Source organism: Elephas maximus, chromosome 1, assembly GCF_024166365.1.
Source record: "Elephas maximus indicus isolate mEleMax1 chromosome 1, mEleMax1 primary haplotype, whole genome shotgun sequence".
Classification (NCBI taxonomy): domain Eukaryota; kingdom Metazoa; phylum Chordata; class Mammalia; order Proboscidea; family Elephantidae; genus Elephas; species Elephas maximus.
In genome coordinates, this window is record NC_064819.1 from 206503075 (window position 1) to 206516716 (window position 13642).

General features: G+C 37.9%; 2 protein-coding genes across 2 annotated transcripts in view; one reads left to right on the forward strand and one right to left on the reverse strand.

Annotated features, from left to right (window-relative positions):
- The window catches only part of PEX7 (peroxisomal biogenesis factor 7), a 115299-nt gene that overhangs the window by 15277 nt on the left and 86380 nt on the right, over positions 1-13642 (forward strand). The gene's annotated exons all lie outside the window — the stretch shown is intronic.
- On the reverse strand, positions 3570-4091 carry LOC126085994 (chromobox protein homolog 3-like). The gene has a single exon (XM_049901925.1). The coding sequence runs from the start codon at positions 4089-4091 to the stop codon at positions 3570-3572; it is 522 nt and encodes a 173-aa protein (XP_049757882.1).

Genomic DNA, 13642 nt, shown 5'->3' on the forward strand with positions numbered 1-13642 from the left:
TCATTTTGTTTTATGGGCCTGTCTAATCTTTGGCTGAAGGGTGAACCTCAGGAGTGACTTCATTACTGAGCTAAAAGGTTGTTTGGGAGCCATACTCTCAGGGCTTCTCCAGTCTCTGTCAGACCAGTTGGTCTGGTCTTTTTTTTTTTTTTTTTGCCTCACTTTTTTTTCTTCAGTGTAATTTTTGATAAACATTTGTATCAGTTAGGGTCCTTTGGCTGTTGGTGTAATAGAACGCACAGCTAAACTAAAAGTGGCTTAAACAATCCAAGTTTGTTATTTCATATAACCAGGCATATGAAGGTGGGATGGTTCTAGGCTTGGTTAATTCAGGGGTTGACAATGCCCTTAAATTCCCAAGTTCTTCTGTCTTTCCACTCTCAGTGGGTTTCCTTTGCTCTTATGTTGGTTTCCTCATGGTCTCAAGATGGGCTGCTTATAGTTCCAGGTATCTTCTCCTCACCTTGCAAGGTCAAGAGGCAAAAAAAAAAGAAAAAAAAAAAAAAGGAATGTCCCTGTCTTGAGTCTCTTTCTAAGACTAAGAGAAAGCTTCCTTGAAGCCCTTCAGCAGAGATCCCTTCACTTCTCAGTGGCCAGGAGAACATCACGTGCCCGTTCCTGACCCTGTCACTGGTGAGGACAACAAGACCACCACAACTGCCTTCACCTAAACAAGATTTACCCTGTGGGATGAGGAGGGGACCAAGCTTTCACCAAGTGACGTAATTGGGATTTTGCTAGTAATGAGGAAAAGAGGACTAGCCACTGGGGAGCCAACCATCAGCAACTGCCATAGGGCAGGGTGACACACGGAGAACTACTGAGTAAATTAATAAATGAGTGAGTGTAGCCAAATCCTATTTTTTTTGCTATTGTGTTCAAGGAAGCTATATTAAAAAATGGAAACTCTGGTGGCATAGTGGTTAAGAGCTATGGTTGCTTACCAGAAGGTCAGCAGTTTGAATCCACGAGGTGCTCCTTAGGAACTCTATGGGGCAGTTCTACCCTGTCCCATAGGGTTGCTATGAGTCGGAATCAACTAGACAGGAACGTTTATGTTGTAAAATAGAATGGCAAACTATGGTTCATTTTCCTAATGGGAGACAGTAGAATCAGGGTTAACAGCATGGTTTCAGTCAGAGTTGGGTTTGAATGCCAACTCTGTAACTTACCTTCTGTGTGATGTTGTATAATTTACTTATTTTTCCTAAACCTTAGTCTCTTCATTTGTAAGCTGAGGATATTAGTGTTTATATCACTGGGTTGTTGTGAGTGCTTGGAACAAAGCCAACACTAAATAAATATTAGGTATTATTTGCTTTTATAATGGGGTTAGAAAAACTTAAAACAAGGTAGGAATCCTTCAGTTACTCATTTTACCACTAACTGCCTGTCTGAGAAATAGTTCTCAAATTGTCAGGTGAATACCTAAGTACTGAAGCAAAAAGGAGAAATCGAACATTTAGATTTTTTTTTTCTTTTTTTAGACTTGGAGGAATGAGGGTGTTGGTAAAATAAAAAGAAAGAAAAATGGACATTATCCATGTGCATGACTTCTAAATTTTGTGTCAGAACAAGAGTCAAATTCTTCTCCATTTTGTTTAACAGTAACCAACCAAAAAAAAAACCAAACCCCGTTGCTGTTGATTCTGACTTATAGCAACCCTATAGGACAGAGTAGCTATGCCCTCATAGGATTTTCCAAGGAGCGGCTGGTAGATTTAAACTGCTGACCTTCTGGTTAGCAGCCGTAGCTCTTAACCACTGCACCACCTTGGCCATTATATCTTTTCAGCCCCATGAAATGCCTTTGGCTTAACCTGCTGCTGAATATATAACAGGAAGAGAAGATTAGGATAATTTAAAAAAGATTCAGAGAGAAGGAAAAAAAGAAGGTGACTGAGAATTTGATTTTTCTACTTCATGACATATAGCACTCAACTATTGAGAGTAAAGTGACTTTAAAGATGACATAAAATCAATTTAATATTTTTATTTTAATTTCTGATTTTCAGTTTATTACAGTTTTTAAAAATACTTAGTCTGTCCTCATTGTCAAATAGTGAGGCTCATGTATTTGCTGAATTTTTTTTGATATTAGACGCATTTGGAGTTTTTGATTATTTTTTATAAAAACTTATCTTTGAACTAAGTATAGAACTATTAATATTCTGCTGTGAAAATGATTTAACTATATGCATTGTATGGGAAAGATGTACCATATGGTTAAGATTTTGCTTGCGTTGGAGAATGAATCCGTGATTTACCCCTTTGATGATGATAAAAGCTGAAAAGCCTGTAACGGTGAGTGCCAACAAAAAATATTAATGCAAAATGACAACCAGTCATGCATTTCACACCAGTTTGTTCCCTTTGTAAATGCGTTTATGTTTTTTTTTTTGGAAAGGAATGTAAAACTATTTATTGACCACTGTTCACCATTATTTACAAGAAAGTAAACAATGTACAATTGGATTAACATTCTGATTACTTCGAAGTTGTTTTTTCTGGCTTCAACTGAACCAGTAACCCAGCTACTGAGGAGATTGAACCTACACATAAGGAATGGGTTGGTGTAAAGAAAAACATGTAGGTCAGTAATTTAGATTACAGGTTTGTTCACCCATTTATGCTAGCAGGTCCTAATCTGCAACATTTCTAACCATCTTTATTACGTTTTCACCAGCAAGGTCTTAGACACTCCATGAATCACGACCTTTAGTCAATAGAGCACAGGGATTTCAACTTTCTGTAAAGGAATGGCTCTCTAGAAGGAACAAATGCCCGTTTAACTAAGCCTTGCCTGGCTTATTAAAATATATCATTATTTGTCTAGTTTTCTTACCTGGGTGGGGAGGTTTTTAGTAGTGATAAGATTTTCCTCTCAGGAAATTTTGCAAATAAACGGCTTCACTTATATGACTATATAGATATGAATTTCGGTACAGATATTTTAAATTGTCCAATTAATTACAGGATCATTTGATTTGAAAACTATGGCTTCAAAACTTTTTTCAGTTTAACTTGAGGGGATCTGTTTCTTGAATTGCTCATAAGGATAGCAGCCCTGAAACAACATGGACTTACCCATGGTTGTAAAATACCATTTTTCTTTAGTTTTGTTTTTGGTGAATATAAAATAAAATAAAATTTACAGATGTATTTATGTACACACACAAGAACAAACAAAAAACCCAGAATGGTCCTTAGGCATACATCATGGGTTGAACACAAGTTCTGATTCAGTAACGACTATGTAAATTTTTCCAATATTTAGAAAAGCTATTCTCTAATGCAGAGGAAATAATATACCATGGTATCAAATGTTCTTTTCTGATAAATGGAGCAACTGCAGAAAGCTTTTATTTATTTGTTCAAAGTAACCAGTGCTATTGATACAATAAAACAACAGCAGCAAAACCCAAAAAACTTCAACAACTCCCAGTACTACTTCAAAACAAACATGTCAAACTTGATTTCCATTAGAATGTAGTTATTCTTCACACTAATAAATCAAAAAACCAAGACCCAGATTTTATATATATGTAAATATATAAAAAGCAACACAATTATTGAGCTTCATCTACTAGACAAGAATGCCAAGCTAGTCTCTCTTCATAAAATGCAATTACAATTTGAGGGCACTTCATGTTTGCCTCTTTTGCTGGCACCGAGTCTGCCTCATCTGAACCTTTCCACTTCATGAGAAACGATAATTCTCCACTGCTGTCTGTGGCACCAATTATTTGTTTAGGATCAAGACCTCTGGCAAAGCCTCTTGGTTTGTCAGCAGCATCCCTTTTCTTCTTAGATTTGCCGTCATTACATTCGCTGTCAAATAAAGATTTTCTTTTTGTACCATCTTTTTCTTTGCCAGCTTTTTGAGAATTAAGAAATGCTTCAATTAATTTTGGACAATCTAAATTTCCTTCAGGTTCCCAAGTATTAGCAGCATCTGTGAATCCCTTCCACTTCAGAAAATACTCCACCTTCCCATTCACTACACGTCGATCCAGCACTTTTTCCACCACAAATTCTTCAGGTTCTGCCTCTTTGACTTTTTTACTCTTTCTGTTCCGTTTCCTTCCCATTTTTTGTTCACCACCTCCGAGCTGCTCCAGGTCCCGGGTCTGCTGCATCTTTGGTCCTGTGCGCCTACAGCTTAAGCCACATCCGAAGAGGCTGCGTTTATGTTTAAAACTGCAGAACAGATTTGTCATTTGAAAGGATATTTTCTTTTTACAAAATTGAGGAAACGCTTGGGCTTGATACATCTTATTTTGCATACTTAGTCATAAGGAGCTCTGGTAGCACAGTGGTTAAGTGCTCGGCTGCTAACCGAAAGGTCAGCGGTTCAAACACATCAGCTGCTCTACAGGAAAAAGATGTGGCAGTCTACTTCTGTGAAGATTATAGCCTTGGAAACTCTGTGGGGCAGTTCTTCTCTGTCCTGCAGTGTTGCTATGAGTTAGAATCGACTTGATGGTAATGGGTAAACTTAGTCATGGTCAGCCATTCATTCTGGAGTACGTTACAATAATAAATTTTTATTACAGTTAAGAGAGCAGTTTAAAACTTTCCCCCCCCGAAGTTGTCATTTTAGGGAAAGGTAGCTTCTAGCTGTGTATCAGTTGAATCAATTCTCCCTCTGGATTTTACAACCAATTGGATGTAATATCTATCCATATTTTCAACCTTTAATGTTTTGAAAACATTCACTTTTTTTGAGCTTTGTTTAAGTATTTTAACATTTAAACATACACTAAAAGAGCCAGACCTGTGTATATGGATAGCACACATTATGTGGCAGGTATGTGGCACATGTAGTCATTGAAGATGCAGGTATGAATAAGACTCAGGTGCTAATCATTGGTAGTGGTTCTGGGACATACAAGCAAACCAAACCATCTAATACCAGTGTGGTAAATATTGAAGGTATGTACAAGATATACTGAGAAAAGAACCAAGGACTATCACAAAACAAGTGCTATTGGAGCTCAGTCTTAGGAATTAGTAGGAGTTTGCTAGGCAGCCCAAAGAGAAAAAAGTATTTCTAACAGAGAAGAGTATCTGCAGAGCTATAAATTTGTGGAAAAGTGTGGCATGTTTAGGTAACCGCAAGTCATTTGGCGTGACTGGAAGGTAGAGTGTGTGCTGTGGGGTGGTAGATGTGAGCAGGAAAGGTCAGAAAGGGGCATATCCTCATGGGCCTTGAATGCCTGGTTAGGGGGTTTGGACTAATGTTTCAAAAGTTTTGGAGAAAGATGAATTTTGTAGACTTGGGGCCACATACTGTGGCAGAAAAACAGGACATGGATGGATGGACAAGCTTTTTACCCATTTTCCATTTAATCCACTTCAAGTGTTAGGTAGGACTAGGCTATAATGTAGGTATTTGAAATGAAAAATGGCAGGAAATGCTTGTCTTAGATAAGTGGTAACTTAGGTGAAGGGTAAGACAGTACACAGATACTGGGGAACTTAAATTAAGATTTAAGTTACAAAAAGGAAAAAAACACAAATTAAAAAAATTGTTAAAAAATGAAAAACACGTGGGAAAAAGTTAATCTAATGGTATGTCAAATTCGTGCCATAAGCAGATAGAGAAAACAATTATTTCAGATCACTTTAAAAACACAGTATTTTCACTGCTGGTGGGAATGTAAAATGGTACAGCCACTTTGAAAACTGATTTGGCACTTCCTTAAAAAGCTAGAAATAGAACTACCGTACGATTCAGCAATTCCACTCCTTGGAATATATCCCAGAGAAATAAGACCCTTTACATGAACAGATATGTGCACACCCAGCACTGTTTACGATAGCAAAAAGATGGAAGCAACTAAGGTGCGCATCGACAGATGAATGGGTAAATAAGTTATGGTATAGTCATCGATAAAGAGCAATAATGAATCCGTAAAACATTTCATAATATGGAGAAATCTGGAAGGCATTATGTTGAGTGAAATTAGTCAGTTGCAAAAGGACAAATACTGTATGAGACCACTATTATAAAATCTTGAGAAATAGTTTAAACAGAGAAGAAAATATTCTTTGATGGTTACGAGAGGGGGAAGGGAGGGCGGGAGGGGGTATTCACTAATTAGATAGTAGATAAGAACTATTTTAGGTGAAGGGAAAGGCAACACACAATACAGGAGAGGTCAGCACAACTAGACTAAACTAAAAGCAGAGAAGTTTCCTGAATAAACTGAATGCTTCAAAGGCCAGCATAGCCGGGGCAGGGGTTTGAGGACCATGGTTTTAGAGGGCATCTAGGTCAATTGGCATAATAAAATCTATTAAGAAAACATTCTGCATCCCACTTTGGAGAGTGGCGTCTGGGGTCTTAAACGCTAGCACATGGCTATCTAAGATGCATCAATTGGTCTCAACCTACCTGGAGCCAAGGAGAAAAAAGAACACCAAAGACACAAGGTAATTATGAGCCCAAGAGACAGAAAGGGCCACATAAGCCAGAGACTACATCAGCCTGAGACCAGAAGAACTAGATGGTGCCCAGCTACAACCAATGACTGCCCTGACAGGGAACACAACAGAGAACCCCTGAGGGAGCAGGAGAACAGGGGGATGCAGACCTCAAATTCTCATAAAAAGACCAGTCTTAATGGTCTGACAGAGACTAGAAGGACCCCAGAGGTCATGGTCCCCAGACCTTCTGTTAGCCCAAGACAGGAACCATTCCTAAAACCAATTCTTCAGACAGGGATTAGACTGGACTATGGGATAGAAAATGATACTGGTGAGGAATGAGCTGCTTGGATCAAGTAGACACATGAGACTATGTGGGCAGCTCCTGTCTGGAGAGGAGATGTGAGGGCAGAGGGACTCAGAAGCTGGCTAAATGGACATGAAAATAGAGAGTGGAAGGAAGGAGTGTGCTGTCTCATTAAGGGGAGAGCAACTAGGAGTATATAGCAAGGTGTATATAAATTTTTGTATGAGAGACCTACTTGATTTGTAAACTTCCACTTAAAGCACAAAAAAAAACAAACAGTATTTTGATCGTAACTCCCTAATGAGATGTATTTGATAAACATAAATAATTGCAAAGAAATTTTAAACTACATTCAGAAAAATCAGTATTGTTATTTGAAACTCTTATATGCATATTGTAGGATAAAGTGTATCAGTTATTATGTTGTTAGAGGCCAAAAGTTTTAATGGAAGAGAAAAGATATAAGAATAAAATCAAAGAAGTAGAAACAATCTCAAAATTGAATGGGAATTATTCATATAAACTTGTAATTTATTTTTCTCTTTCTAAAAAAAAAACTACATACTTCCTAGCTCTTTCCACTGTAAAGACCTAAAAGCAATGATGTTTGAATAGCAGTGAGTACCCCTAGTGCCTAGATTATGGTGCCTAAATACTAGCCCACTAAAAGGAACATATAGGAACATGTATATTTGGAGAAATAGTTGCTTCCAGGGTTTGGCAGGAAATATACAAGGTAAATCCTAGATATCTTGGTCAGAAAGCAAGAAAGTTACGAAGGACCACTGGAGTCATGTCAAAAGTTTAGAAGAGACAACTTGAAGGGGCTCTCATTGGCCAAAGGTGGGAGAATTTGAACGTCAAAAAGAATAACAGCAATGAATTGAAATACTATATACAACCATGCGCATGTGTACACATTTATATTTTCATTCATTACGTGGAGTTATAATGATTAAAAATAATGTGGTCACCATAAAGTTTACTAGGACAACCAACTCATTATTCTGAAAGTTGATAAAGACTCAGAATTTATCCTACCTTTCCTTTATTTATATTGGAAATCAAATAGTTTGTAAGAAAAATTCTTTGTACAAGAATTCCAGCTAATAAATGCGGAAAGAATGACAGAAAGTCAGTGGTTAGTAACCCCTAATGAAATAATGACTCTAGGCAGGGCTTGTCAGTGAATGCTAAAATTTAAGATTGATACATACCTGGCACAAATCGCTAAGTGCTCGACTGCCATCTGAAAGATCGGTGGTTTGAACCCACCCAGAGGTGTCTTGGAAGACAAGCCTGGCAATCTGTTTTTGAAAGGTAACAGTCTTGAAAACCCTGTGGAGCAGTTCTACTCTACATACTTTCGGTCACTGTGAATTGGTATCAACTAGACAGCATCTATCAGCAACAATAAAAACATCTTCTAAACAATCTTAAAAAAAAAAATAATCTTAGGATTACTAAAAATAGGTTAGCCAGAAATTATACACTTCCTGATACAATAGGCCATCATCATCAAAAAGAACATTTCAAGATCTATTCTGAAGTACAATGCTGTCAGTGATAGGATAATATCCATACATCTGCAAGGAAGACCAGTTAATATGACTGTTATTCAAACTCACGCACTAACCACTAAGGCCAAAGATGAAGAAATTGAAGATTTTTACCAACTTCAACAGTCTGAAATTGATTGAACGTACAATCAGGATGCATTGATAATTACTGGTAATTGGAATGCGAAAGCTGGAAACGAAGGTTTGGTAGGTGGAAAATGTGGCCTTGGCAATAGAAATGATGCCAGAGATCACATGATAGAATTTTGCAAGACCAATGACTTCGTCGTTTCAAATACCTTTTTTCAACAACATAAATAGCAACTATACACGTGGACCTAGCCCAATGGAATACACAGGAATCAAATTAGCTACACCTGTGGAAAGATACGATGGAAAAGCTCAATATCATCAGTCAGAACAAGGCCAGGGACCAAATGCAGAACATACCATCAGTTGCTCATATGCAAGTTCAAGGTGAAACTGAAGAAAATTAGAACAAGTCCACAAGAACCAAAGTACAACCTTGAGTGCATCCCACCTGAATGTAGAGACCATCTCAAGAATAGAGTTGATGTGTTGAGCACAAAGGATTGAAGACCAGACAGGTTGTGGAATGACATCAAGGATATCATACATGAAGAAAGCTGGAGGTCATTAAAAAGACAAGAAAGAAAGAAAAGACCAAAATGGATGTCAGAAGAGACTCTGAATCTTGCTGTTGAGTATCAAGTAGCTAAAGTAAAAGGAAGAAATAATGAAGAGCTGAACAGAGATTTAAAAGGGCGGCTCAAGAAGACAAAGTAAAGTATTATAATGACATGTGCAAAGACCTGGAGACAGAAAACCAAAAGGGAAGAACACATGTGGCATTTCTCAGGCTGAAAAAACTGAAGAAAAAATTCAACCCTTGAGATGCAATGCTGAAAGATTCTATGGTGAAAATATTAAACAATGCAGGAAACATCAAAAGAAGATGGAAGGAATACACAGTCATTATACTAAAAAGAATTGGTCAGTGTTCAACCATTTCAGGAGGTAGCATATGATCAGGAACCGATGGTATTGAAGGAAGAAGTCCAAGCTGCACTGAAGGCATTGGCGAAAAACAAGGCTCTAGGGATTGACGAATACCAAATGAGGTATTTCAGCAAACAGATGCAGCACTGGAAGTGTTCATTCGTCTATGCCAAGAAATTTGGAAGACAGCTTCCTGGCCAACTGACTGGAAGAGATCCATATTTATGCCTATTCCCAAGAAAGGTTATCCAACTGAAGGCGGAAGTTATCAAACAATATACACAAGTAAAAGTTTGCTGAAGATCATTCCAAAGTGGCTGCTGCAGTATATTGACAGGAATTACCAGAAATTCAAGCTGGATTCAGAAGAGGACGTGGAACCAGGGATATCACAGCTGATGTTAGATGGATCCTGGCTGAAAGCAGAGAATACCAGAAAGATGTTTACCTGTGTTTTATTGACTATACAAAGGCATTCGACTATGTGGATCATAATAAATTATGGATAACATTGTGAAAAATGGGAATTCCAGAACACTTATTTGTGCTTGTGAGGAACTTGTGCATAGATCAAGAGGCAGTCATTCAAACAGAACAAGGAGATACTGCATGGTTTAAAGTTAGGAAAGGTGTGTGTCCAGGTTGTAGCCTTTCATACCTATTCATTCTATATGCCGAGCAAATAATCTAAGAAGCTGGACTGTAGTATGAAGAACAGGCATCAGGATTGGAGGAAGACTCGTTAACAGCCTGTATTATGTAGATGACACAGCCTTGCTTGCTGAAAGTGAAGAGGACTTGAAGCACTTACTGATGAAGATCAAATAAAGAGCCTTCTGTATGGATTACTCCTCAACATAAAACCAAAATCCTCACAACTGGACCTATAAGCAACATCATGATAAATGGAGAAGATTGTAGTTGTCAAGGATTTCATTTTACTTGGATCCACAATCAACACCCATGGAAGCAGCAGTCAAGAAATCAAAAGATGTACTGCATTGGGCAAATATGCTGCAAAAGACCTTGTAAAGTGTTAAAATGGAAACATGCCACCTTGAAGTCTAAGATGGGCCTGATCCAAGCATGGTATTTTCAGTCACCTCATATGCATGCGAAAGCTGGACAATGCATAAGGAAGACTGAAGAAGAATTGATGCCTTTGACTTGTGGTGTTGGTGAAGAATATTGAGTATACCATGGACTGACAAAAGGACAAACAAATCTGCCTTGGAAGAAATACAACCAGAATGCTGCTTAGAAGCAAGAATAGCGAGACTACATTGGACATGTTATCAGGACGGATCAGTCCCTGGAGAAGGACATCTTGGTAAAGGTAGAAAAAAAATCAGTGAAAAAGAGGAAGACCCTCAACAAGATGGATTGACCCAGTGGCTGCGCCAGTGGGCTTAAGCATAGCAACATTGTAAAGATGGCATAGGACCAGGCATTATTTTGTTCTGTTGTACATGGGGTCGCTATCAGTCAGAGTCTACTCTGTGGCTCCTAACAACAACAACAACACGATAGGGAAGCTTTGGTGGGGCAGTGGTTAAGCATTTGGCTGCTAACCAAAAGATTGTCAATTCGAATCCATCAGCTGCTCCTTGGTCAACCCTATGGGGCAGCTCTACTCTCTTCTATAGGGCCACTATGAGTCAGAATTAACTGGACAGCAATGGGTAATAAAAAAAAAATTTTTTTTAATACAATAGGAGGCTTAAAAAAAAAAACTGAACTAAATCTAATCAAGTCTCTAGATCTAACTTCCAATTTACAGAAAATAGAGAGGGTTGAGGAAAAAGTTCACCACCACCATCAGGAAACAATGAAGCAGATCCAGAATATAGAATACGGGACTAATAACTTGGTTTCTTCAAGAAATAATTGATGGGAAAGGGTGGGGGGAGGGTAGTAAGGGGACAGAAGGGAAAAGTGGAGGGGTAGGGAGGGAGGGACTGTTTTAGGTTAGAAGAGGGTTGAGAGAAATAACAGCTAAATGTAAAAATGAGGATCTTGCTTGGATTCTGATACAAGTAAACCAACTGTAAAAAAGACATTTTTGACACAATCACGAAAATATCAATATGGTCCGAATAGTAGATGATACTAATTGTTAATCTTGTTAGGTGTGAAGTAGCCTTGTTCTTACGTTAAAAAAAAAAAAAAAAAGGTTTTATCTGTTAGAGATGCTAAAGTATTTATGAGTGAAATGTCCTGCAGGGGGCAGATGAAACAAGATGGGCAAAATGCTGATAATTATTAAAAGTGTGTGATAGGTACATAGAGATTTATTATACTGTCCTCTCTACTTTTATGCACTTAAAAAATTTCCATAATGAAGAAATTTTTAAATGTTTTAAGTTTCACTTTAAAAGAAATACATAGCCCTTTCTAATCTCTCAGTAATTAAAACTAAAGTGTCCCTTTCCTTTTTATTGATACAGGTAAGTATGAAAATTCTGGATACAGTTTTTATTTGATGATTTTTAATTAAATAGGCAAACTTAAAAAGGGCAATCCTTTACAGCAGATTAAAAACAAGCTCTTTGGGAATTGGTTTCAGTAATAAAAAATTTGTCCTCATACTATGGCTTTGAGGAGGTTCACATTTCATAAAGCAGCACAAAATACTGCTCAGTGTTTTTTTTTTTTTTGTCCTTTTTCCATTTTCCCTATTAATTTTCTTCATTACTGCCAGCAGTCATTTCAGAAGATAGGCCTTTAGAGAGCTCTGCTTGTAAAGCATATTTTTTTCTTTTTTATATTTAATCTGACCATTTGCCGTGTTCACTATTTAAGTGGGAGTGAAGGGGGAAGCTGGGAATAGGGAAGAGATAGAAAAGTAGACTAATATGAGATGTGCTTTCTGTTCAGACTTGTTTTTTTGTTCCTTTATTCATTCTTTCATTCATTTCAAAGATACTTATCTATTACCTCTACTGTAACAGGTTTGATTTTTTTGGTTTACTGTGTGTGTTGTCCTTCACTTGGCTGAGAAGATGAGCAAGTCAGACATGGTCCTTGCCCTTCTGGAGTCCTGGCCCAAGCGCTGGGGAGAGGGGCTTTAGGCTGGTTATCTAATTTATAATTTGATAAGTACTGTGAATATACAGAGTGCTACAAGGGAGGAAAATCTTGTCTGGGGAAGGGGCAGAGAGGGCATCCTTGAATCTTTTGAAACCAAAAACCCGTTGCTGTTGTGTCGATTTTGATTCATGGCGACTCCGTACATTATAAAGTAGAATTGTGTTCCGTGAGGTTTTCTTGGCTGTAATCTTTATGGAAGCCGATCTCCAGGTGTTTCCTTCCATGGTGCTACTGGGTGGGTTTGAACCACCCACCTTTTGGTTAGTAGCCGAGAGCAAACCATTTGTGCCACCCAGGGACCTTAGATGGAAAAGTGTAAAGAGGAATAGTGTTAGACGAAAAGGAAAGTGCACGCTTGAAGGGCAAGGGTTGCGGCAGTGTGCCTGGAGTAGTCATGGTTTTGGTTATTATGCTATGATTAGTGGAAAGACATGAAGGTTTTATAAAATTTATTATGAAATATTTCATGCATATAAAACCTATGTGAGATGTAAAAATAATATAATGAATGCTTGCATATTCACCATCTAACTTAAGGAATAAAACATTACCTATATTGTTCCTTCTAGACCCTGGATATCCCTTTCCGATGTCCCTGGTTACCTTTTTCTTCAAACATGACAGACAAGCTTGTTCCCAGCTTCAGAATCTTTCCTTGTAATTCTCTCTACCTGAAAGTCTTTCCTCTCAAATCTGCAGAGTTCTCTCTTGAAGGTATTCAGAGAGAACTGTCTGTTATCATTTTCTGGTCCCCGTACTATACGGTCCCTATGAGTTGGAATCAACTTGACAGCACAGGATTTTTTACTTTGCCTTTTTTTTTGTAGTTACTTGTTTTGAGATTATACATTTTTAAATTTATAGCCTTTTTCTCCTACTAGAATATAAAATCCTTGATGGCTAAGATTTCATCCCTTGTCTAACATAATATCCCCTCGTGCCTTGCAAATAGTAGGTTCTTGATAAGTCTTTTTTGCATGTATGAATGAATTAACTTGAAGTGGGATAATGGAACCCATTCATTCCTTTTGTGCTGTCACCAGACATGTTTCTAGCTGTGGGCTCTTTTCAGAACTTGAGGTTAATTCTGAAGCCCTGTTGCTGCTAGACGTTTCCACTTGGCTGTCTTGCTGTAGCCTCAAACTCAGTATGTCTAAAATTATACATTATCTTCCTTTCTCAGTTTTGTTAATGCCAGCGTCACTGACAGTCCTCAGGCACAAAACCTTGTGGT